This window comes from Salmo salar, chromosome ssa27 (genome assembly GCF_905237065.1).
Source record: "Salmo salar chromosome ssa27, Ssal_v3.1, whole genome shotgun sequence".
NCBI lineage: Eukaryota > Metazoa > Chordata > Actinopteri > Salmoniformes > Salmonidae > Salmo > Salmo salar.
Genome location: NC_059468.1, coordinates 34,649,266 through 34,676,729, shown reverse-complemented (window position 1 = coordinate 34,676,729; position 27,464 = coordinate 34,649,266). Strand labels below are relative to the sequence as shown.

The 27,464-nt window shown below is 42.7% G+C and overlaps 1 protein-coding gene across 3 annotated transcripts in view; it reads left to right on the top strand.

Annotated features, from left to right (window-relative positions):
• Positions 1 to 27,464, top strand: part of LOC106588997 (CUB and sushi domain-containing protein 3) — a 746,396-nt gene that overhangs the window by 382,370 nt on the left and 336,562 nt on the right. For 2 of the 3 annotated variants that reach the window (XM_045709277.1, XM_014178612.2), the window contains exons 7-8: positions 17,552 to 17,639; positions 19,831 to 19,955. In XM_045709277.1, the coding sequence (XP_045565233.1) occupies positions 17,552 to 17,639; positions 19,831 to 19,955 (213 nt within the window). Of the gene's footprint in view, positions 1 to 2,994; positions 3,073 to 17,551; positions 17,640 to 19,830; positions 19,956 to 27,464 lie in introns of all 3 variants that reach the window. The other variant, XM_014178611.2, reaches the window with a different exon arrangement.

Below are 27,464 nucleotides of genomic sequence, written 5' to 3'. Positions count from 1 at the left end.
TGGGGACTTTGAACTTTTGAAGAGTTTCAAGTGGAAATGTAACATTGGAGCAAGTAGTAACTGGAAACCACAGGTCTGCAGAAGCTTTGCAGCATACTGTACAGTGTCTGGTGTCTTAGTATCATAAATAGGATTTTAGAGTTTTACTCACAGAGCAGATTTGTCGAACTATAATTTCTAAAATGCACAACATTCCAAAAACAGTATGGCATGCCTTAATCACTTTTTTACTTTAAACGTTTCAAAACAGACAATCAAGAAAATATTTGGTATGCTGGTAATGTTACTTTCTACACTCTTTCATAATGAGTTGGTCTGCTCATCATCCTAACTACGCTCTTTCATAATGAGTTGGTCTGCTCATCATCCTAACAATGCTCTTTCATAATGAGTTGGTCTCCTCATCATCCTAACTACGCTCTTTCATAATGAGTTGGTCTGCTCATCATCCTAACTACGCTCTTTCATAATGAGTTGGCCTGCTCATCATCCTAACTACGCTCTTTCATAATGAGTTGGTCTGCTCATCATCCTAACTACGCTCTTTCATAATGAGTTGGTCTGCTCATCATCCTAACTACGCTCTTTCATAATGAGTTGGTCTGCTCATCATCCTAACTACGCTCTTTCATAATGAGTTGGTCTGCTCATCATCCTAACTACGCTCTTTCATAATGAGTTGGTCTGCTCATCATCCTAACTACGCTCTTTCATAATGAGTTGGTCTGCTCATCATCCTAACTACGTTCTTTCATAATGAGTTGGCCTGCTCATCATCCTAACTACGCTCTTTCATAATGAGTTGGTCTGCTCATCATCCTAACTACGCTCTTTCATAATGAGTTGGTCTGCTCATCATCCTAACTACGCTCTTTCATAATGAGTTGGTCTGCTCATCATCCTAACTACGCTCTTTCATAATGAGTTGGTCTGCTCATCATCCTAACTACGCTCTTTCATAATGAGTTGGTCTGCTCATCATCCTAACTACGCTCTTTCATAATGAGTTGGTCTGCTCATCATCCTAACTACGCTCTTTCATAATGAGTTGGTCTGCTCATCATCCTAACTACGCTTTTTCATAATGAGTTGGTCTGCTCATCATCCTAACTACGCTCTTTCATAATGAGTTGGTCTGCTCATCATCCTAACTACGCTCTTTCATAATGAGTTGGTCTGCTCATCATCCTAACTACGCTCTTTCATAATGAGTTGGCCTGCTCATCATCCTAACTACGCTCTTTCATAATGAGTTGGCCTGCTCATCATCCTAACTACGCTCTTTCATAATGAGTTGGTCTGCTCATCATCCTAACTACGCTCTTTCATAATGAGTTGGCCTGCTCATCATCCTAACTATGCTCTTTCATAATGAGTTGGTCTGCTCATCATCCTAACTACGCTCTTTCATAATGAGTTGGTCTGCTCATCATCCTAACTACGCTCTTTCATAATGAGTTGGCCTGCTCATCATCCTAACTACACAACCTTTGATGTCTGAAAGTTTGAGATGTTGATTTTGATGCCATGGATTACAGGAATCTTTCCTTGTGTAAGAGTGGGCAAACATGTTCTACCTTATCCACCTCCACTGTATGTCAATATCCTGAAGGACAACTGGGAGTTGTCAAAAAAACGTCTCATTCTCTGTCATTCAGTTAATCCTGAACTGAAGGTCTAACACTAACATAGCCTTATGAGTTTCAACCCAACCTTCATATTTTGAGCAACGTGTTAACAATGATGAAGCCCTATTTTAATATTTTTTTTAAACCAATATACAGCATATTGTCATATTTTTTTAAGGAAATGCTGAATCAGTGAGTCCTATGTCAATGTGTGAGTGTACCCTTCTGTGTTAAATGTGCTCTTTGTAAGGCTGTGAGGGTTGCTCTCAAATACACAAATTAGAAGAGAGAGAGAGAGAGAGAGAGAGAGAGAGAGAGAGAGAGAGAGAGAGAGAGAGAGAGAGAGAGAGAGAGAGAGAGAGAGAGCAACTCCACAGTCTCACACAATGCCACTTGCTTTTTTCCAAACCCCAATATAATCCTTCATTATCCCATTTTATATCTGACAGTGAATCTATGATCACTTTCTGAACAAAAGCATTAAATATGTTCTGACAACAGATGTTTTTTTTTTAAGGTTTCTTTTTGGAAAACAGAAAATAAAACATTTATCATGATTGATGTTTTTACACACATGTTGAATGTGATCACAGTATTATTATTATTACTGTTATTATTAATATTATTATTATTATTAAGCTTGTCATTCTTCTCAGGGCTTCTGTTCAACTAAGATATTGGGGATACATTTACATGAACATCTGATGTTAGCACAACACCTGAAAATCCTCCAATTGCTCAGGATGTGTGTGTGTGTGTGTACGTGCGTTTGTTTCTGTGTGGGTGTGTGTATGTACGAATGTGTGTGTGTGTGTGTGTGTGTGTGTGTGTGTGTGTGTGTGTGTGTGTGTGTGTGTGTGTGTGTGTGTGTGTGTGTGTGTGTGTGTGTGTGTGTGAGCTAACGCCTGCACTGTCATGTCCCAGCGTGCCGTTCTGCGGCATAACAAATCGGCCATTCTGTTGCTGAAAAAACCCTTGACAGCCGCCCCTGCCCTGGAGACTCCTCTGGGGATTGTGGCTAAAGGCTGATCCATATCGGCTGTTCTACATTCTGGTCTGCTGTCCTGCAAAACCCCCCAATCATTTCAAGGTTGACAAATGAACAGAAGCCCTGTACGCTACTTATATAATAATAATATCTTTCTTCTCCTCTTCTTTTTGCTCTTGCCTATTTTATCTCTTCACATTCTTTCTTTTTTTCTGTTGCTAAGATACTTTGACTATTGTTACCTGCTGCTGCTATGATTTGTGCTCTTCTCCATAAGCTTGGAGGATGGGTTTCTTGGTTTTCAATGCTGATCGGTTTATTTGGAAACTGTTTCACCTGTTTCACCTGATTTCATGTTTTTGTTTTCCCTTTAACTAGTGAAAAGGTCCGTAGACTTTAAATCTAGAGGAGTAAAATTATTCCCAGGCAAAGACAACAGCAACAAGTTTTCTATCTGTGAGTCTACCTTTGTTACTCTGTTATGGTAAATCTGTGATTTCTGTTTTCCTGTGCGTGCTTGTAAGTGTTTGTTTGTTGATGTGTTTCATGTTTTCAGTCATTTAGTAATGGCTTTGTTTGGACATCGTAACCTGCTGATGTTGAATGCATGATAAGTCCCCCAACCCACCCATCATGCCTTGAATCAATAACCAATGGCCTTGTGCTGAATGAAAATGTATATTATGGCAAATATGCACTGTGCAATCCTGGAGGTTAAAGGTAGCCTTGTCCGAGCCAGTTACATGAGGCAGGTTGATGTACAAGTACACCCTCTGGACAGGACACTTGTCTATCTCCTATTTCTGTAGTGTGAGGCAGCTTGATGTACAACTACACCCCCTGGACAGGACACTAGTCTATCGCAGGGCATTGTCCCCAATCCATCTCGTTAATGCTGAGTGCCAAGAAGAGAGGCATTTGGTAAAAATGTTTAAGTCTTTGGGATGACTCGACCGGGGATCGAATCCACAACCTCCTAATCTCAGGGTAGGCATGAACCACAAGACCACTGAGTTAGTGTGCAATCCTGGAGTTACACCTCCATCCAAAATCCAAATGATTGGCTTCATGCCGTCAAGAAGATATTCCACAAGCAATAACACACATTCTATTTGGTTTAGCAGGGCACTATGGCGGACTAGCCAGGTGAAGCAATTGTTCCTAATTTTTATTTGCTGACCCTTAGGCTGAATTAAGAGAGATGTGCACAACCAATCAAAGCAAGCTTTGATTTTGTATAACTCTTTGTGAATCTCCATTATTGTTTGTGTGTCAACTGTGTTATGAGGACATTATCTGTGTTATGAGGACATTTTCTGTGTTACGAGGACATTCTCTGTGTTACGAGGACATTCTCTGTGTTACGAGGACATTCTCTGTGTTACGAGGACATTCTCTGTGTTACGAGGACATTCTCTGTGTTACGAGGACTGTATAAAACAATAGATACCCTTCTCAGCAGCATCCTAGGTTGCACCGTCTGTGTCACAGTAGAATGCAAGGTGTATTTTAGCACCGTATATCACTACGTTAACGTTACTGACCTCACAACAAACCCATAGCTCAGCTGTGATGCTATCAAGTCATGTGTGTGTCAGAGGCGACAGAGAACAGCAGAAATGCTGGAGTCACGTTATATTAGCTGTTTGTGTGGATACAAAGACTAATGATTAATGACTGTTCATAGCGTTCTGGTGAATAATAGACTGTGAGCTCGGGCCCTATTGTGCATGTGTGTGAGTCGATATCACTTAAAGCTTGTTCCAAGGTGTAGCCTACGTAATATAAAGTGGTTAGTCGATGCAATTTCCCATATTATCGAATCGGGGAGCAAACTCCCCAGACAATGGGAAGAAAAAAAAAAACCTTACCCGGGAAGCATCTGAAATTGGTGGAATCCTCTGGAATAAAGTGCATATCATTGACGTGTGCAGGTTTTTTAAGACTTAGATAACGGCACATATCTAGTCAATGACACTTCTGATTTGACTGACAAGACATGGGGAATGGTTAACTGTCATGAACGAACTTGGCATGCTCAAGAGCATTTCAACGTTAGCTAAGATATATACATTTTACGATTAATGAATGCATTAACTTTTATTTATCTGAAAACAATTAGCTGAGTCTGTGTGCTTTACATTGTCGTCCATACGATGAACGTTGTCCACGTCTTCTACGTTACTGATTGTCCATCTACACTGAACAAAGGCTCTTCACAAATGGACAGATTTGTTTTTGTCGACTTGATAAACTAATACTGTGCAGAGTGGCGAAAGACGACGTAGTTGACTTCTAATCAGCTGTGTAACGTAGTTATGATTCATAGGGAGATCAAGTTGTCTCATGTCAGGAAGATGGATCTTTGCATATTCAAAATATATTTAAAAAGTCAAATGTGGGGCCTCCCAAGTGGTGCACTGCGGTTTAAGGCAATGCATCGCAGTGCTTGAGGTGTCAACACAGACCTGGGTTTGATCCCAGGCTGTGTCACAACCGGCCGTGACCGAAAGTCCCATAGGGCGGCGCACAATTGGCCCAGCAATTTTGTATGAAATAGTAAGAAAACCTCCACCAGGATTTGCGTAGTCCTCGCTGTTCTCTTTAGGCATGTTTGTAGTCCTCGCTGTTCTCTTTAGGCATGTTTGTAGTCCTCGCTGTCCTCTTTAGGCATGTTTGTAGTCCTCGCTGTCCTCTTTAGGCATGTTTGTAGTCCTCGCTGTCCTCTTTAGGCATGTTTGTAGTCCTCGCTGTTCTCTTTAGGCATGTTTGTAGTCCTCGCTGTCCTCTTTAGGCATGTTTGTAGTCCTCGCTGTCCTCTTTAGGCATGTTTGTAGTCCTCGCTGTTCTCTTTAGGCATGTTTGTAGTCCTCGCTGTCCTCTTTAGGCATGTTTGTAGTCCTCGCTGTCCTCTTTAGGCATGTTTGTAGTCCTCGCTGTTCTCTTCGGGCATGTGTGCATGTCAGTGCTGCATGTTAGTTTGTATGTTTGTGTGCGTTTTGTGAGCTGTGCCATATTGCATGTTATTAAATCCGCATTAGTGTCCCAGAACGTCAAGAGAGCATGAACAACCATTTGAATGTATTCACAGAGACTGCTATATTTATGAATTTATACAAATATGACAAAACTGAGAAAGCCCCAAAGAATAAAACACAGTTCTCCGATGCTACTTATCTTTCATTTACATCAATATTATACACATAGTGAGTATACAGACAAAATAAAGACTGTGGTGTATTAACATACTGTACCAACCTATGGACTGAATAAGTGTTCTTACATGTATACCCAGTTAGCAACATCACAATGGCCCATCTGTGGCACACCACCAAGCTGCAGGCCTTCCAAAAAATACTGCAGTCTATAGGGCTTCCTAGAGGTACTCTGGAATAACTAGAAAATCAAGTGAATTGCAGGAGAAGGACTCCCACTCACTCCAAATCAAGTCATCAACAAAGCAGGCAGTGTGATCAGAACTGGAACCGTAGGGAGCCTTTCTGCATGGTTTGTTCATGTTGTACACAGTTTCTGAAGTCTGTCTGATAATTATAAAATGATTGCACAGTGAAACGTGTGACAGGACAGAGACTGGATGGGAATGTGGAACAGGTGAGGTGGCTGTGTGTGTGTGTGTGTGTGTGTGTGTGTGTGTGTGTGTGTGTGTGTGTGTGTGTGTGTGTGTGTGTGTGTGTGTGTGTGTGTGTGTGTGTGTGTGTGTGTGTGTGTGTGTGTGTGTGTGCGCGCGTGTGTGTGTGTGCGCTTGCGTGCACGTGTGGCTGACTGCTCATTGGCAGCCTGACTAAGTGTGGTGCTAAGGCTCAAACCCCCTTGGGTTTCACACTTCACTAGACTCTGTCGAAATAAGAGGCAACGTCTCTAAACATAGCAGACAAACTGCTCCGGTGGTGAAGGGACTCGATGGAGTTCGCCGAAATGACCTCAAATTTCATGTGGTGACGCCTGTCGTTTTCAAACCGCTTTCCAGTGTGATGGATGGTGGAAGCAGGAAGCTGGCGTCCCAACACTGAAGCTTATACAGAGAAGGTTGAGCCCCAAATGGTACATTATTTCCTATATAGTGCACTACTTTTGACCAGGGACCGTAAGTTGTGCTCTACATAGGGAATAGGGTGTCATTTGGGATGCAGCCAGGGTAGAATAGTCCTGAATGGCCCTCTGTATCCACTGAAGCCAACATGTTTAGGCCGTGATGGAACCGTAATGACAGTTGGTTGACCCATCAAGGAGAAAATCTGTCTCTCCCTCTGTTTATCTTGTGCCATATGCCTCATCCATCATAGGAGAGACCCAGGAACTATTCTCCTGCCATTTCTTAATTATCACTGTTTTCTTTTGGCCCTGTTGTGGTGAAATCGTAGGAGAAAAATAGCATTGATAGGCATTGAAAGATAACATTGATAGACATTGAAAGATAACATTGATAGGCATTGAAAGATAACATTGATAGGCATTGAAAGATAACATTGATAGGCATTGAAAGATAACATTGATAGGCATTGAAAGATAACATTGATAGGCATTGAAAGATAACATTGATAGGCATTGAAAGATAACATTGATAGGCATTGAAAGATAACATTGATAGGCATTGAAAGATAACATTGATAGGCATTGAAAGATAACATTGATAGGCATTGAAAGATAACATTGATAGGCATTGAAAGATAACATTGATAGGCATTAAAGATAACATTGATAGGCATTGAAAGATAACATTGATAGGCATTGAAAGATAACATTGATAGTCATAATGTTAAGACATTAGCCATAGATAGATGATCCTGCTCTTGTGTGCTCTACAATTATTCAATGTTTAAATAGGCAATCTGGGCTCCTTACATATCATTTTTTTTTATTTTACATGACTGATTTTCCAAAGTAAGTGGCAGGGTGAATGCTTTGTTGTTTTAGAATCCCAGATTCACCCTTTTAGGCATTGCAATCCCCATCTATTTTATTATTTTTACCTTTATTTAACTAGGCAAGTCAGTTAAGAACAAATTCTTATTTACAATGACAGCCTAGGAACAGTGGGTTAACTGCCTTGTTCAGGGGCGGAAAGACAGATTTTTACCTTGTCAGCTCGGGGATTCAAAGTAGCAACCTTTCGGTTACTAGCCCAACACGCTAACCACTAGGCTACCTGCCACCCCCAAAGGGGAACTGTTTCTCACCGTTATTATTTTTTACATACAGATATTTTTTAGACTTGGGAAAAAAAAGACAAATGTGTTGTCTGGTGTTTTAAAAAAAAATCCTTGGCTGACACTGATTACTACTTTCAGGAAGTATTTTGAGCTTCGCTCCAGCATTTTACTGAGCTAGAGGGAGGCAGCAGTGTCAGCATATCCTCCTCCTCTCTTGTGTTGGTGTCTGTAGTTCCTAAAATGTTCTTCAATAATCATGAATCTATTTGATTTGATTCTTTTACACATCAGCAGGTTTGCTTCATTCTGATTTGTTTTTATGGTCGCCACCATTTTAGATAACGGACATTTACTCAGAAGACAGACCATAGTAAATATCTGAACTTGGCGCCGGGTGCTCTCTTAAAGCACTGTCAAAGTGAGAAACAGTGAAAGATCCAGTTATGTCTGCTCTGTCCTACTCTGTAAGGATTTCATAGTGTACATAAGACACTTTTTGGTGTGATTGACTGAGTTTTTTTGCACCAGTGCAAAGTTTGCAGCTGTCATCTTTAAGAGGTTGCATACTCTTAAAAGGTAGAACAGTAGTCACAGTAATAATTAAGAAGTAACTTCTAAACATTTATAGTGGAAATGCATATAAATTACATCCTTTTTTTAATGTCTTGTCCTGGTTAATAAACACATACATCATCAATCATTCACAAAGTTGTTATTTGGTCAATTAGTCATTTACACGCTTGTCCACGCTTTGAGCATCACACTTCATAGCCTATACCAGGCCAGATGGCACTAGACAGATATATCCAATGTTCAAAGGAATCAACTAAATATAGGCCTACGGTATACACATGAAATTACCTACATTAGGCACACCTTCCTAATATTGAGTTGCACCTCCCCCTTTTGCCCTCAGAACAGCCTCAGTTCGTCGTGGCGTGGGATCTTCAAGGTGTCGAAAGCGGTCCACAGGGACGCTGGCCCATGTTGTGTCAAGTTGGCTGAATGTCGTTTGGGTGGTGCACCATTGTTGATATACACAGGAAACTGTCGAGTGTGAAAAATCCAGCAACGTTACAGTTCTTGACACAAACCTGTGTGCCTGGCACCTACTATCATACCCCGTTCAAAAGCACTTAAATCATTTGTCTTGCCCATTCACCCACTGAATGGCAAACATACATAATCCATGTCTCAATTGTCTCAAGGCTTAAAAATCCATCTTTAACCTCTCTCCTCCCCTTCATCTACACTGATTTGAAGTGGATTTAACAAGGGATAATAGCTTTAACCTGTCTCCTCCCCTTCATCTACACTGATTTGAAGTGGATTTAACAAGGGATAATAGCTTTAACCTGGATTCAGTCTGTCATGGAAAGAGCAGTGTACTGTATATGTATCCAATACTCCTACACACCAAAGTAAAAAGAACACATGCTGTCGCCCTTTATGACAAGTCTTCTGTAATCATGTGAAGAAGAATTCAATGTGAAATAACATAAATAATATGACATTGGATCACTAAGAGAGTATAATGCTGCTTTTCGCTACACATGCAATAACATCTGCTAAATATACTGCTCAAAAAAACAAAGGGAACACTTAAACAACACATCCTAGATCTGAATGAAAGAAATAATCTTATTAAATACTTTTTTCTTTACATAGTTGAATGTGCTGACAACAAAATCACACAAAAATAATCAATGGAAATCCAATTTATCAACCCATGGAGGTCTGGATTTGGAGTCACACTCAAAATTAAAGTGGAAAACCACACTACAGGCTGATCCAACTTTGATGTAACAAGTCAAAATGAGGCTCAGTAGTGTGTGTGGCCTCCACGTGCCTGTATGACCTCCCTACAACGCCTGGGCATGCTCCTGATGAGGTGGCAGATGGTCTCCTGAGGGATCTCCTCCCAGACCTGGACTAAAGCATCCGCCAACTCCTGGACAGTCTGTGGTGCAACGTGGTGTTGGTGGATGGAGCGAGACATGATGTCCCAGATGTGCTCAATTGGATTCAGGTCTGGGGAACGGGCGGGCCAGTCCATAGCATCAATGCCTTCCTCTTGCAGGAACTGCTGACACACTCCAGCCACATGAGGTCTAGCATTGTCTTGCATTAGGAGGAACCCAGGGCCAACCGCACCAGCATATGGTCTCACAAGGGGTCTGAGGATCTCATCTCGGTACCTAATGGCAGTCAGGCTACCTCTGGCGAGCACATGGAGGGCTGTGCGGCCCCCCAAAGAAATGCCACCCCACACCATGACTAACCCACCGCCAAACCGGTCATGCTGGAGGATGTTGCAGGCAGCAGAACGTTCTCCACGGCGTCTCCAGACTCTGTCACGTCTGTCACATGTGCTCAGTGTGAACCTGCTTTCATCTGTGAAGAGCACAGGGCGCCAGTGGCGAATTTGCCAACCTTGGTGTTCTCTGGCAAATGCCAAACGTCCTGCACGGTGTTGGGCTGTAAGCACAACCCCCACCAGTGGACGTCGGGCCCTCATACCACCCTCATGGAGTCTGTTTCTGACCGTTTGAGCAGACACATGCACATTTGTGGCCTGCTGGAGGTCATTTTGCAGGGCTCTGGCAGTGCTCCGCCTGCTCCTCCTTGCATAAAGGCGGAGGTATCGGTCCTGCTGCTGGGTTGTTGCCCTCCTACGGCCTCCTCCACATCTCCTGATGTACTGGCCTGTCTCCTGGTAGCGCCTCCATGCTCTGGACACTACGCTGACAGACACAGCAAACCTTCTTGCCACAGCTCGCATTGATGTGCCATCCTGGATGAGCTGCACTACCTGAGCCACTTGTGTGGGTTGTAGACTCCGTCTCATGCGACCACTAGAGTGAAAGCACCGCCAGCATTCAAAAGTGACCAAAACATCAGCCAGGAAGCATAGGAACTGAGAAGTGGTCTGTGGTTACCACCAGCAGAACCACTCCTTTATTGGGGGTGTCTTGCTAATTGCCTATAATTTCCACCTGTTGTCTATTCCATTTGCACAACAGCATGTGAAATTTATTGTCAATCAGTGTTGCTTCCTAAGTGGACAGTTTGATTTCACAGAAGTGTGATTGACTTGGAGTTACATTGTGTTGTTTAAGTGTTCCTTTTATTTTTTTGAGCAGTGTATTTATACATACACTACCGTTCAAAAGTTTGGAGTCACATAGAAATGTCCTTGTTTTTTAAAGAAAATCACATTTTTTGTTGATTAAAATAACATAAAATTGATCAGAAATACAGTGCAGACATTGTTAATGTTGTAAATGACTATTGTAGCTGGAAATGGCAGATTTTTTTATATATATTCTACATAGGCCCGTTACATATTTTATATTTTAGTCATTTAGCAGACACTCTTAGCCAGAGCGACTTACAGTAGTGAATGCATACATTTCGTAAATGTTTTCTCCGTACTGGTCCCCCGTGGGAATCGAACCCACAACCCCAGCATTGCAAACACCATGCTCTACCAACTGAGCCACACGGGACAACCCTCAGCAACCATCATTGCTGTGTTCCAATGGCACGTTGTGTTAGCTAATCCAAGTTCATCATTTAAAAGGCTAATTGATCATTAGAAAACCCTTTTGCAATTATGTTAGCACAGCTGAAAACTGACGTTCTGATTAAAGAAGCAATAAAAGTGGCCTTCTTTAGACTAGTTGAGTATCTGGAGCATCAGCATTTGTGGGTTCGATTACAGGCTTAAAATGGCCAGAAACAAATAGCTTTCTTCTGAAACTTGTCAATCTATTCTTGTTCTGAGAAATGAAGGCTATTCCATGCGTGAGAAATTTCCAAGAAATGTAAGATCTCGTACAACGCTGTGTACTACTCCCTTCACAGAACAGCACAAACTGGCCCTAACCAGAATAGAAAGAGTAGTGGGAGGCCCTGGTGCACAACTGAGCAAGAGGACAAGTACATTAGAGTGTCAAGTCCTCAACTGGCAGCTTCATTAAATAGTACCTGCAAAACACCAGTCTCAACATCAACAGTGAAGAGGCGACAGAGTTGCAAAGAAAAAGCCATATCTCAGACTGGCCAATAAAAATAAAAGATTAAGATGGGGAAAAGAACACAGATACTGGACAGAGGAACTCCGCAACTCTAGAAGGCCAGCATCCTGGAGTTGCCTCTTCACTGTTGATGTTGAGACTGGTGTTTTGCGGGTGCTATTTAATTAAGCTGCCAGTTGAACTTGCTGATAATGGGCCTCTGGTCGGCTATGTAGATATTCCATAAAAAATCTGCCGTTTCCAGCTACAATAGTCATTTACAACATGAACAATGTCTACACTGTATTTCTGATCAATTTGATGTTATTTTAATGGACAAAATTGTGCTTTTCTTTCAAAAACAAGGACATTTCTATATGACCCCAAACTTTTGAACGGTAGTGTATGTGCGACCAATGAAATTGGATTTTATTTGATTTGATTCTTAGCATATTCTACTTCAGAATGCCGGTAGAACCACATTCACTCATTGAGCAAGGAGAAACATTGTTTTCCAGTGATGCACATTCTATCAAGTACTTGTTTTTTTCATTCTTGTTCTGTGCGACTCATTGCATATTCGTGCATTTTACCATCATTTTTTCCCCCATTTTTGTTTTTGTTTTGTGTATGTCAAATGGATATACTGTTTCAAAAATAACCATCTGGTGTTGCCTGGCTGGTCTATTCGCTGCACGTCACATTAGTTTTGAATCCTGATACAATCTCTCACTATCTTACCCCACTATCAACCCAGTTTACTGCCCTCTGATACAATCTCTCACTATCTTACCCCACTATCAATCCAGTTTACTGCCCTCTGATACAATCTCTCTATTTTACTCCACTATCAATCCAGTTTACTGCCCTCTGATACAATCTCTCTCTATTTTACCCCACTATCATCCAGTCTGTTGCCATTTGACATAATATATCTCTTTCTTACTCCACTGCCATCCTACCTCACTATTTGTTTAAAACAAAAATCTGAAAAATCCCTTTCAATATGTATTAAAACAACATGGGTTGTATAAGACCCTTTTCACTGTTTTTCAAGATAAGCCCTACTGCATTTCTGAAGACACATTTTCTAACTGCTCCCCAGCTGACGTTTTGAGGCTGTTTTATGGTCTTGGGGTCCATTTCATTACAGTCCCTGAACATTAAAGTGCCATGGATCTATCTCTCTTCTATTAAATGCTTGTGTGCTCCCTCCGTTCCTCCTTCTGTCCTATTGGTTCCTGTCTTCATCCGAACATGACGTGCTCCTCGTACTGAACCCAACAGAAATTATATAGGAATCAGGAATCAGGAATCAAGAATCAGGATATTGTGTACATTCCAAATGTCATCCTATTTCCTATGTGGTGCACTACTATTGATCAGGGCGCATAGGACTCAGTGCCCAGAGGGTTCTAGTTAAAAGTAGTGCACTATATAGGGCAGGTGTCTCCAACAGGTCGATCGTGAGCTACCAGTAGCTCGCAGCCCACATATGAGTAGTTCGCCAAACAATTCTGAAAGTAAATGCAATTCTTTGTTTTCCACCGCATAATGTCATAAACAAATCTCACAAGTATCAGACACCTTAAGTTCCCGGCTACTATCTAATCAATGCAACATTGATATCATCCCACCCCGGGTTAGCCACTATTGGCTTAAAAAAGCCCAAATCTAACACAATATCTGCCAATTAATTTCCAGCAATATTGTCCCTGTCTGTCTGTGTGGTGGGCGTGTTTGTCTGTTACTCCATGTGTAGCCAGATGATGTGATAACCATTTTGTATATTGACAGAAATAATTTCCCCAAAAGCTTCTCAATTAAATAATAACTGCAAAGTAGGCTTACCTGGCAGAAGTATACAATGAGTAAGTAAATCATTTGTTTTGATTATTTTTTATTTGCAAACTTTCCCATAAAATGAGCAGCACCAGTACAGAACCATCACTAGACCGGCACATTCCTCTCTGGTAGATGCGCAATTAAAGGGCCAGAAGCATTTAAAGAGCCAGATGCGCAATTAAAGGGCTAGATGTGCAATTAAAGGGGAATTACACTCAAAAATTTAAATGTGTTAGTTTTCTTCTAGACCAAAAAGTAGGTGATTTAAGCGTTGTCATGGACTCAGAACAACATATATAGTTTTTTTTATCTGTGAACAATTGTAATTTTGAGAGTTAAAAACAAAACTAAAAATATAAATCCAGGAAAAATAAAACGGAGAAAACAGTTATAGGGCCCCATTTAGAGTCATCTAGACTCGTTTATTAACCATTATTTTACCAGGTACACTGTATATTGTACACTAAGGACATGGGGAAGAGAAGAATGTGCCTATTTGAAAGCTTGAAAAAAAATGAGTAGCTCGCTGTTTACATTTTGAAAAGTAGCTTTTATGCTAGAAAAGGTTGGAGACCCCTGATATAGGGAGTGGAATGCCATCTGGAACACATGCCATTGTGTCGTAGACCCAGCCACTGATCACCCATCTAATTCACCATCATTATGAATTATGCAAGCTAGCTATCTGCTTTCTGACCCTATGTACTGGCATCCCCCATTAGGCAGCAGATAAACAAGACCCAGAGATGGAGCTAGGACTGGCGGATCGGAGGATCAGCACTCAGCGGAGTGTTCATGTCATGCCACATAGACACATCAATAGTAATGGACAACATCTGTGCAGATAGAGATAGAGAGGACAGGACAGCTGGAAGAACATCCTAGAAGACCTGTTAGGAAAACTAAGTGTGGCAAGACTTGAGTATGCTTGTCATTACGCCATAGAGCTATTTTGGGAAGGAGATGTGAATGGACATGGTTTTCTATTGACAGAGATGTCCCTGTGTTGGTAGTATACATGTCTCTTACGAAGAGGTTGCTTAGCGAGCAACACAAAATGGTAATTCAGTTTGACTACGGTTTTAATATTAACCTGAACTTCAAAAAGAATACAAAATACTTCCAACCCCTCAGGACCATAGTCTTTATCACAGCGATACTAATTTAATTAAAATGCACATTCTATCTGAAAGTCATAAACAACTGTAAAACATTGAGATGCATGGTCAGACAGCTTGGTGTAGACACTAGCCCTGCTTCTTTCTCTCCCTCTTCTCTCCCTCTCTTCCCTCTTCTCTCTTCTCTCTTCTCTCCTCTCCCCTCCTCCCCTCTTCTTTCCCTTTCTTCCCTCTTCTCTCTTCTCTCCTCTTCCCTCTTCTCTCTTCTCTTCTCTCCTCTCCTCCCCTCTCCCTCTCTCTCCTCTTTCCTCTTCTCACTTCTCTCCTCTTCCCTCTTCTCTCTTCTCTCTTCTCTCTTCTCTCTTCTCTCTTCTCCCCTCTTCTCTCATCTCTTCTCTCCTCCCCTCTTCTCTCCCTCTCTTCCTTCTTCTCTCCTCTTCCCTCTTCTCTCTTCTCTCCTCTTCCCGCTTCTCTCATCTCTCCTCTTCTCTCTTCTCTCCTCTCCTCTACCCTCTTCTCTCTTCTCCTCTACCCTCTTCTCTCATCTCTCCTCTTCTCTCTTCTCTCTTCTCTCCTCTACCCTCTTCTCTCTTCTCCTCTACCCTCTTCTCTCATCTCTCCTCTCCTGTACCCTCTTCTCTCATCTCTCCTCTCCTCTACCCTCTTCTCTCATCTCTCCTCCCCTCTTCTCTCCCTCTCTTCCCTCTTCCCTCTTCTCTCTTCTCTCCTCTTTCCTCTTCTCTCTTCTCTCTTCTCTCCTCTCCTCTACCGTCTTCTCTCATCTCTCCTCCCCTCTTCTCTCCCTCTCTTCCCTCTTCTCTATTCTCTCCTCTCCTCTTCCCTCTTCTCTCATCTCTTCTCTCCTCCCCTTTTCCTCTCCCTCTACTCCCTGTCTCTTCCCTCTTCTCTCTTCTCTCCTCTCCCCTCCTCCCCTCTTCTCTCCTCTCCTCTCCTCTCCTCTCCTCTCCTCTCCTCTCCTCTCCTCTCCTCCCTTCTCCTCCCTTTTTCCTCCCCCTTCTCTCCTCTCCCTGTCCCACTCCTCTCCCTCTCTCATCACATTCCTCTCCTCTCCTCTCCTCCCTTCTCCTCCCTTTTTCCTCCCCCTTCTCTCCTCTCCCTGTCCCACTCCTCTCCCTCTCTCATCACATTCCTCTCCTCTCTCTGTCCCACTCCTCTCCCTCTCCCTCTCCTATCCCACTCCTCTCCCTCTCTCCTCCCACTCCTCTCCCTCTACAACTCCTCTCCTCTCCCACTCCTCTCCCTCTCGCCTCCCACTCCTCTCCTTCTCCAACTCCTCTCCCTTTCCAACTCCTCTCCCTTTCTCCTCCCACTCCTCTCCTCTCCCACTCCTCTCCCACTCCTCTCCCTCGCTCCTCCAACTCCTCTTCCTCTCTCCGCCCCCTCTCCCACTCATCTGCTCTCCCTCACCCACTCCTCTCCCTCTCTCATCCCACTCTTCTCCTCTCCCTCTCCCACTCCTCTCCCACTCCGCTTCCTCTCTCCTCCCTCTCCCTCTCCCTCTCCTGTCCCACTCCTCTCCTCTCCCTCTCCCTCTCCCTCTCCCACTCCTCTCCCTCTCCCACTCCTCTCCCTCTCCCTCTCTCCTCCCACTCCTCTCCCTCTCCAACTCCTCTCCCTCTCTCCTTCCACTCCTCTCCTCTCCCTCTCCCACTCCTCTCCCTCTCTCCTCCCACTCCTCTCCCTCTCCTCTCCCTCTCCCACTCCTCTCCCACTCCTCCCTCTCTCTCCTCCCACTCCTCTCCCTCTCCTCTCCCACTCCTCTCCCACTCCTCTCCCGCTCTCCTCCCACTCTTCTCTCTCTCTTCTCCTCTCCTCTTTTAATATTCTGTATTATGTCATGTTCTGTGTTCTTTCACAACAGCTAATGGGGATCCTAATAAAATACCAAAATACCTCTCCTCTCCCTCCTCTCCCTCTCCCCTCCTTTCCTCTCCCTCTAGTCAGACCAGGGTGAGTGGAGAACGTTAATGGCCCATGGTGTGAGTGGGGTTCAGTCACAGGGAAAATGAAAACTGACACTCCACTCTCAGCCTCAGATGGAAAGTGATCCAAATGAATCATCCTCATGTCACCCACAAGGCCCGTGACCACCACCACCACAACAGTCGTAAAGCTCAGAGGAGAAAAATGAAAGTACATTAATAAAACATGAAACTCCATGGATGCTAAGGTCAATGCTGCTCTTACCTCATTTCCTACAAGCACGTCCAGCTCCAATGTACTCAGCACATAGCGAGAGTACCATAGAGTCACTGGTCAGTGAAGAGGATAGGGTTCACCTTATTCATCCATGCAGAGCAACAGTATCTAAACGTCTAACCTTTCAAAAACCCTACATTCCTATGAATTACCATGCCCTTTCATTCTTATTGGAATATTGAAATGTAGTATCCCACTAGGCACAGATGTCAATTCAATGTCTATTCCACATTGGTTCAACCAGTGTGTGTCCAGTGGGATGTGACGAACGTAGTGCATGAATATTTAGCTATAATTAACATGATATCCCAGAGAAACCAGTGCCATATTCTAGAATCTAGATGGTCCATGTAAGTCTACTGTCCTCTCAGCGTCGCTTCTCCTCCACCATCTTGCTGTTCATCTAAGACCATGTACATGCTAAGTGTTGGTGTGGTGATTATTGTTTAAGAACAGAGGCACAGGGCCAGCATGAGATAGAACCCCTTGTCCTCTTTCTCTGGCCCTCTGACTGCTCTCCTGTATATGTCATAATGCTCTGCTCTTATCTCCCCCTGTCCAGTGAATGAGGGGGGCATCAAGCAGGCGTCCAACTCTTGTCCCGACCCGGGGGAGCCAGAGAACGGCAAGAGGATGGGCTCAGGCTTTAGGTAGGTCATGTTGGGGTGAAGAATGGACCCTTACTAACATCGCACCACCCACTGGGCCCGGAGAAACTCTGACTTTAGGTAGGTCATGTTGGGGTGAAGAATGGACCCTTACTAACATCGCACCACCCACTGGGCCCGGAGAGGCAGGACACTGGTTTTGTACAGGCTGTGTCAGGACACTGGTTTTGTACAGGCTGTGTTAGGACACTGGTTTTGTACAGGCTGTGTCAGGGCACCTCTACGATTGCAAAATTCCTGTAACTTTCCCAAATTCCCAGGTTTCCCAGAAATCCCATTTGGAAGATTCCATGAATCAGAAGGTAATTAGCAGGAAATCTTCACCAACCAGGTTTTCTGCAGATCCTGGGAATTTTGGGAACCCTACGCACCTCTCAGGTGGCTTATACAGGTATCTGCCAAAAGGAAACACCAACATAAAGTGTCTTAATAGGGTGTTGGGCCACCACGAGTCACCAATACAGCTTCAATGCAACTTGGCATAGATTCTACAAGTGTCTGGACCTCTGTCGGAGGGATGCGACACCATTCTTCCACAAGAAATTCCATAATTGTATGTTTTTTTTAATGATGTTGGAAAACGCTGTCTCAGACGCCACTCCAAAATCTCCCATAAGTGTTCAATTGGGTTGAGATCTGGTGACTGAGACGGACATGGAATATGGTTTACATAATTTTCATGCTCATCAAACCATTCAGTGACCACCCATACTCTATGGATGGGGGCATAGCCATTGCAGATAAAATAATGGCCTGCCCAACATTTTTATACATGACCCTAAGCATGATGGGATGTTAATTGCTTAATTAACTCAAGAACCCCACCTGTGTAGAAGCACCTGCTTTCAATATAGTTTGTATCCCTCATTAACTCAAGTCTTTTCATTACTTTGGCAGTTACCTGTACATACATGGTGCTCACCACAACTACAAAGAATAACAAAAAAGAAAACAAATATTATGTCATTTCTGAGTTATTTATATTCCTAGACAAGGCAGATAAGTAAAGCAAAGATGATTGGTCCTTCACAAGAAAAGAAAAAAGCTCTGCATCCTATAGTCTCCGAGGGCCCCATCGCCTGTCATTGACAGTTGAAGGTCAATGGACATGGATTGTAGACGGAAGGTACTCAGGTATCAGTATGAAGGAAGTGCCATGAGCGTGACACAGCCCAGTAATACAGTTCAACCTGATTACGACACTAGCCTCTAATATCGCTCCAACTGAATGTGATTCACTTCTCTCCCTCGCCTCTCATCTTCAAGTGTTCATTCAATGTCACACACACCACTTCACTGTGGATTATTGACAGCAGCATCTCAATGGGTGAAAAACGTATAAGGCCAGTATTGAGCTCAGGGCCCGTAGTCATAAAGCATCTCCCAGTAGGAGTGCTGATCTAATCTAGGATCAGTGTAGCCTTATAGATTCTAATGAATGGACCTGAGGAAGCTGCTCCTAGATCAGCACTCCTACTCTGAGACTCTTGATGAATACAGACCCTGATGAGTCTAGCTGTGATGATGACATTGGAGAATGTATTCTATTTGAATAGAACTAAGAGATGCCAATAATAACACGTTTTTTTAATGTAACCTTTATTTAACTAGGCAAGTCAGTTAAAGAACACATTCTTATTTAAAATGACGGCCTACCCCGGACAACAATTGTGCGCCACCCTATGGGACTCCCAATCACGGCCGGTTGTGATACAGCCTGGAATCAAACCAGGGTCTGAAGTGACGCCTCTTGCACTGTGATGCACTGCCTTAGACCGCTGCGCCACGCTTACTTTTTACCCTTTCAATTATGGCTTATTTCTCTGTAACATCACACAATCTCTTTCAGTGTGAGTCGCAATTTTATTTTTTGAATCATGTTTGTGTTAATCTGAACAAGGTGAATAGTTTCTGAAAGCATTTCATCTGAAGGATTTTGAATTATCTTACCCGAGCCATGAGTTTGAGCTTCAAACAAATCGAAGGTCTCTCAAAACAGGCATTTTTTTGAAGTGTAGGAAAATAAAAGATGAGATTGTTTGCAGATGTATTGAGGTATGAGGTTTTTCTAGTTCAATAACACACGTTGTTGTGTTATTACAGAAATATAGTACTTAGGCTTTGTGTGTGTGTGTGTGTGTGTGTGTGTGTGTGTTCCCTCTCTCAACAACAGCATCGGGGCCACCGTCCAGTTCCTCTGTGATGAGGACCATGTGCTGCAGGGCTCTAAGACCATCACCTGTCAGAGGGTGGCCGAGGTGTTCGCTGCCTGGAGTGACCACCGCCCCGTCTGCAAAGGTCAGTTAGCGTCCCTGACAACTGCCTGCATGTCTGCCTCCCTACCAAATGGCAGCCTATTCCTTATTTAATGCACTACTTTTGACTAGAGCTCATAGGGCCCTGGTCAAAAGTGGTACACTATGTAGGGAATATGGTGCCATTTTGGGGAAGCAACCCTTGGCTCCTGGGTCCCAAAATGTATGGAGAATGTAGATATGGAGCACTCATGGAAATGAAATGTCAGGCTACTTTGTCATTTTCAACTGACAGACATTTTGGGGGCTTGGTTTGGCTGTGAGATTGATTTGAAAGAGAATTCTGTATTTAGTCTAATGTTCATGATATAGCAATGTATCAGAGATACGCTGAGGTTTGATCAGTCAGTGTTTCCACAGGGGAGGGTTGGTGTGACAGGCAGACAGGTTATTTTGGGTACCTGTACCACCTGTGTGCCTGGTCCTTTTTTTGTGACACACACACATTGATCAACCAATCCCAGACTACCACCATGAGGTCTCTGGACTGATTAGGACGACCCACATTTGTGGATCCGTAAACTTCCAGCATCTTCCATACCCTTCCCTCTGCCTTCCAATTGCCCCATGCTCAGGTTATGTGCTATCCAACTGGTCTTTATTGTCTTTTCTGGATCATACTGGGAGATCAGACAGTCTTTAGCCTCTCTCTCTCTCTCCCTTCCCCCCTCCCCGCATCATTAATTAAGCATTCACCTCTTGATTGTTTTTCGTGTTACTTGTCTGGCTGTGATGCAAACCTGTACACTGACTGGCCTGATCAATGCCCATAGGATACCCATGTCTCTGGTGTGTGTCTAATGAGACCCATGTCTCTGGACTGTCTAATAAGACCCATGTCTCTGGTGTGTGTCTAATAAGACCCATGTCTCTGGTGTGTGTCTATTAAGTCCCCTGTCTCTGGACTGTCTAATTAGTCCCATGTCTCTGGAGTGCCTAACAAGACCCATGTCTCTGGAGTCTGTCTAATAAGTCCCTAATAATCCCCTGTCTCTGGACTGTCTAATAAGTCCCATGTCTCTGGTGTCTGTCTAATAAGTCCCATGTCTCTGGAGTCTGTCAAATTAGACGCTAGCGTCCCACCCACGGTTCACACTATTCAACAGCCAGTGAAAAATCAGAGTGCCAATTTCAAAACCACAAAATGTCATAATTCAAAGTTCTCAAACATACGACTATTTTACACCATTTTAAAGGTACACGTCTCCTTAATGTAACCACATTGTCCGATTTCAAAAAGGCTTTATGGCGAAAGCATAAAGTTAGATTATGTTAGGACAGTTCCAACACAAGAAAAAGCACACAGCCATTTTCCTAGCAAGGACAGGCGTCACAAAAACCAGAAAACCAGCTAAAATTATGCACTAACCTTTGACGATCTTCATCAGATGACACTCCTAGGACATCATGTTACACAATACATGCATTTTTTTGTTCGATAAAGTTCATATTTATATCCATAAACCCCATTTTACATTGGCGCGTGCAGCACAACAATTTACAAAAATACTCACCATAAACGTTGATAAAATATTAAACTGTTATTCAAAGAATTATAGATGAACATCTCCTTTATGCAAACGCTGTGACAGATTTCAAAAAAGCTTCACGAGGAAAGCACACTTTGCAATAATCTGAGTACAGCGCTCAGAAAAATACACTAGGCAATACAGATACCCACCATTTTGGAGTCATCTAAAATCATAAATAGCATTAGAAATATTCACTTACCTTTGATGATCTTCATCAGAAGGCACTTCCAGGAATCCCAGGTCCACAATAAATGTTGTTTTGTTTGATAAAGTCCATAATTTATGTCCAAATAGCTCCTTGTTGTTAGCGCGTTCAGTTAGCTACTCCAAATGTAGGAAGCGCGAGGAAAATGTCACGATGAAAAGTAAAAATAGTTATATTTACATTCGTTCAAACATGTCAAACGTTGTATAACATCAATCTTTAGGGCCTTTATCACTTAGAACTTCAATAATATTCCAACCGGACGATTGCAATGTCTTGAAAAACGTTTTGGAACACAGCTAACTCTCAATTGAACGTGCGCCAATGAACACCAGTACTTTCCTGAGTCAACAACTTCCAACTTCCTCTGTTCGCTCTCTGTTCATCATAGACGCCTCAAACAACTTTCTAAAGACTGTTGACATCTAGTGGAAGCCTTAGGAAGTGCAAAATGAACCCTAAGTCACTGTATGTTCGATAGGCAATGTCTTGAAAGGACTACAGGCACCAGAATTCACACTTCCTGTTTAGATTTTTCTCAGGTTTTTGCCTGCCATATGAGTTCTGTTATACTCACAGACATCATTCAAACAGTTTTAGAACCTTTAGAGTGTTTTCTATCCAAATACTAATAATATGCATATTCTAGTTCCTGGGCCTGAGTAGTAGGCCGTTTAATTTGGGTACGTTTTTCATCCGGCCGTGAAAATACTGCCCCCTACCCTAGAGAGGTTAATATGACCCCTGTTTCTGCTTTTCTCTTAGGATCCCCATTAAGTCTTGCTCATGCAGCAGTGACTCTTCCTGGGGTCCACACAAAACATCAAATACAGTACAGAACAGTTGTAGACAACACAACACAAATACAATGTTAAATTAAATAAAAAATAAGAAAGACATTTACTGTTAAGACACCAAGAGACAAAAAAAAACTTCTTATACACTATTCACATAGATACATTTGATATTTAGGAAAGGTGCTATATCCTGTTTTATTAAAGCTAAGCTTGCTGTTTGCCTAAGTAATACCTGGTGGCAGATCAGTTTGTTCTGTCATGGCCCATTTGGAAGACCCACTTGCGACCAAGCTTTAACTTCCTGACTGATGTCTTGAGATGTTGCTTCAATATATCCACATAATTTTCCTTTCCTCATGATGCCATCTATTTTGTGAAGTGCACCAGTCCCTCCTGCAGCAATACACCCCCACAACAGGATGCTGCCACCCCTGTGCTTCACGGTTGGGATGGTGTTCTTCGGCATGCAAGCCTCCCCCTTTTTCCTCCAAACATAACAATGGTCATTATGGCCAAACAGTTCTATTTTTGTTTCATCAGACCAGAGGACATTTCTCCAAAAAGTACGATGTTTGTACCCATGTGCAGTTGCAAACCGTAGTCTGGATTTTTTTATGGCGGTTTTGGAGCAGTGGCTTCTTCCTTGCTGAGCGGCCTTTCAGTTTATGTCGATATAGGACTCGTTTTACTGTGGATATAGATACTTTTGTACCTGATTCCTCCAGCATCTTCACAAGGTCCTTTGCTGTTCTTCTGGGATTAATTTGCACTTTCCGCACCAAAGTATGTTCATCTCTAGGACACATGGTGTTTATACTTGTGTAATACTCTTTGTACAGATGAACATGGTACCTTCAGGCATTTGGAAATTACTCCCAAGGATGAACCAGACTTGTGGAGGTCTACAATTTTTTTCTGAGGTCTTGGCTGATTTCTTTTGATTTTCCCATGATGTAAACAATTATTGGAAAATTACTTGTGTCATGCACAAAGTAGATGTCCTAACCGACTTGCCAAAACTATAGTTTGTTAACAAGACATTTGTGGAGTGGTTGAAAAACGACTTTTAATGACTCCAACCTAAGTGTATGTAAACTTCCGACTTCAACTGTATATTAATAAGGCTTATTTGCTGGGCATAGAGCATATCAAAAATACCTACACGTTTCACTTTAAAACCCACCTAAGAGACTCCTCGACCTTTTACTTTAAAACCCACCTGAGTGCCTGGACCTTTCACTTTAAAACCCACCTGAGTGCCTGGACATTTCACTTTAAAACCCACCTGAGTGCCTGGACATTTCACTTAAATTACTACCTGAGTGCCTGGACCTTTCATTTTAAAACCCACCTGAGTGCCTGGACATTTCACTTAAATTACTACCTGAGTGCCTGGACCTTTCATTTTAAAACCCACCTGAGTGCCAGGACCTTTCACTTTAAAACCCAGCTGAGTGCCAGGACCTTTCACTTTAAAACCCACCTGAGTGCCAGGACCTTTCACTTTAAAACCCACCTGAGTGCCAGGACCTTTCACTTTAAAACCCACCTGAGTGCCAGGACCTTTCATTTTAAAACCCACCTGAGTGCCAGGACCTTTCACTTTAAAACCCACCTGAGTGCCTGGACCTTTCACTTTAAAACCCACCTGGATTCTTCAAACCATTTCACACTCTTTAGTTGGATTTGATTAATGTTGTTTTTCAAATATAGCAGTCTAAAATGTTTCATACTTAGTGCTGCTGTTGTGTTCCCTCAGAGGGGGAGGCAATTAGAGCTTTGTACAGCTTCGTACAGTAGGTCAAGGGTCAAAATGTATGAAAATGAATTATCCTGAACTCTAAAAGTATTCTCTTGATGCAGCTACAGTATGATGATACTTTGTGGAGTAATCCTGTTCTCTGACTTTTACAGTGTTCTCCCCTGATTCTATTTGAGCTGATGGTTAATCAGTGACAGAATGGCGTTCGATGGAGAAGTTATGCTAAAACGTTGCAGTCATTGAATCATTTTCAGTTTGAACATTCGATTTGACAGCCTCTCTATTGGCCAATGAAGCATAACCAATTTGGCAAGTGGAAACTTTGATAAACCTCCCGTCAAACCAAAGCGTAACAGCTCACTACTGTATACCAAAACAAGTGAATCACAGGCACTCTTGGTGAATCTTGTTTCTTGTCTCTGCAACGTCCTTGTGTTCCACAAATGACTTATCTGCCACCATATCTCAGTGCATTTACATTACGCAAGTAAACACTAGAGCCATATGGCCAAATGACAAAAAAACTGACAGATGGTTAGGCCCATATGCTGACGCATTCTTCAGACTTTTTTCTTTACTTTACTCTGATTAGCAGTGTCTTTGAAGCATGGAAGAGGTGGGGACCAGTGTTGATATGACTAAATATACACAGGCAGTTTATGATATCACAACGTATAACATTGCTGTAACCACTGCCAGTTGGACTTAATTAGAAGATAATATATTCCCTATTTAGTGCACTACTTTTGACCAGGGCCCTTAGTGGTCTAATCAAAAGTAATGCACTATATATACAAATGTATCTGGACACCCCTTGAAATTAGTGGATTCGGCTATTTCAGCAACACCTGTTGCTGACAGGTGTAAAAAATTGAGCACACAGCCATGCACAGCCATGCATAGACAAAAATTGGCAGTTGAATGGCCTTACTGTAGAGCTCAGTGACATTCAACTGTTCCACCGCCGAGTGCTGAAGTGCATAGTGAGTACAAATCGTCTGTTCTCAGTTGCAACACTCATTACCAAGTTCCAAACTGCCTCTGGAAGCAACGTCAGCACAAGAACTGTTCATCGGGAGCTTCATGAAATCGGTTTTCATGGCCGAGCAGCAGCACACAAGCCTAAGATCAAAATGTGCAATGCCAAGTGTCGGCTGGAGGGATGTAAATCTCGCCATTGGACTCTGGACCAGTGGAAACAAGTTCTCTGGAGTGTTGAATCATGCTTCACCATCTGACAGCCAACGACAGATGAATCTGGGTTTGGCGGATGCCAGGAGAACGCTACCTGCCCCAAAGCATACTGTAGTTCCAACTGTAAATTTGGTGGAGGAGGAATAATGGTCTGGGGCTGTTTTTCATGGTTCGGGCTAGGCCCTTTAGTTCCAGTGAAGGGAAATCTTAACATGACATTCTAGACGATTCTGTTTGTGGCAACAGTTTGGGGAAGGCCCTTTCATGTTTCAGCATGACAATGCCCCCGTGCACAAAGTGAGGTCCATACAGAAATATCTTGTCGAGATCGGTGTGGAAGAACTTGACTGGCCCGTACATAGCCCTGACCTCAACCCCATTGAACACCTTCGTCATGAATTGACGACTGCGAGCCAGGCCTAATCGCCCCAAAATCAGTGCCCGACCTCACTATTGCTCTTGTGGCTGAATGGAAGCAAATCCCCGCAGCAATGTTCCAACATCTAGTGGAAAGCCTCCCCAGAAGGATGGAAGCTGTTATAGCAACAAACAACAAACAACTCCATATTAATACCCATGATTTTGGAATGAGACAAGCAAGTGTCCACATACTGTTGGTCACGTAGTGTATATAGGAAATAGGCTACCATTTGGGACGCATCCAAAGACAGACTGTCGATTAGAGAGACTTCAAATTCAACAATACAGTACATAATATACTTTTAATGTAGTGTAATACTTCAAATCATTGTAAAGTTAAAGTATAAGTTAGAAAGTGTCAGGACATCCAGCTTTTATTTCTTTAAAACTATTAAAGAAACACTTTTAATTAGCAGTGATATAATAAAAAATATATATTGAATAATAATATAATATAATTATAATCCTGAGCTACTAAAACATCTGTACACGGTGGATCATTGATGTGATTCATGTATAAATATATGGCAATAAAACGGGGCTTCCTAACTGGGGCTCCCGAGTGGTGCAGTGGTCTAAGGCACTGCATCTCAGTGCTAGAGGCATCACTACAGACCCTGGTTTGATGCCAGGCTGCATCACAACCGGCCGTGATTGAGAGTCCCATAGGGCGGTGCATAATTGGCCCAGCGTCGTCCGAGGTAGACCGTCATTTGTAAATATGAATTTGTTCTTAACTGACTTGCCTAGTTAAATAAAAAAATAAAACTATCCTGTGTAGAGCACTGCTTCTGGCTGTAAATGATGTATTACGAGTTTTACTGTGGACAGTATTGCAAATTACACCTTGAAATAGGCAGGCAATATTCTGCAACCACTTTCCCATTGTGTGTGCGTCTCTCTCTCTCTCTCTCTCTCTTCCTCTCTCTGTCCGTGTGTGTAGGTGTGTGAGATGAGATTACTCCTGTTTGTGTGTGCGGAAACATTAGGAGCTGAAACAGGAAGGGAAAAAGGCAAAGTACCTTGGCTCAGGGTTAATGATGTCATTGATCATTCTCAGTGGCGATAGTTTTGTAGGTTTGTTCCTCCCGTTCCTGCAAGTCGCCAGTCAGACCAGCTAATCTTTATTCCTCCTGCTGAATTGGCTCCTTTTCCCCCAGGAGAAGGTCAGCCTGAATGTCGGTGGACATAAAACACCAAAAATAGGAGAGAAAACAAGTGAAACGAGTGAAACGTTCAGGGCGTTTTATCAACAGTGAAAGTACAGGGCGTTTTATCAACAGTGAAACGTACAGGGCGTTTTATCAACAGTGAAAGTACAGGGCGTTTTATCAACAGTGAAACGTTCAGGGCGTTTTATCAACAGTGAAACGTACAGGGCGTTTTATCAACAGTGAAAGTTCAGGGCGTTTTATCAACAGTGAAACGTGCAGCGAGTTTTATCAACAGTGAAACGTGCAGCGAGTTTTATCAACAGTGAAACGTGCAGCGAGTTTTATCAACAGTGAAACGTGCAGCGAGTTTTATCAACAATGAAACGTGCAGAGCGTTTTATCAACAATGAAACGTGCAGAGCGTTTTA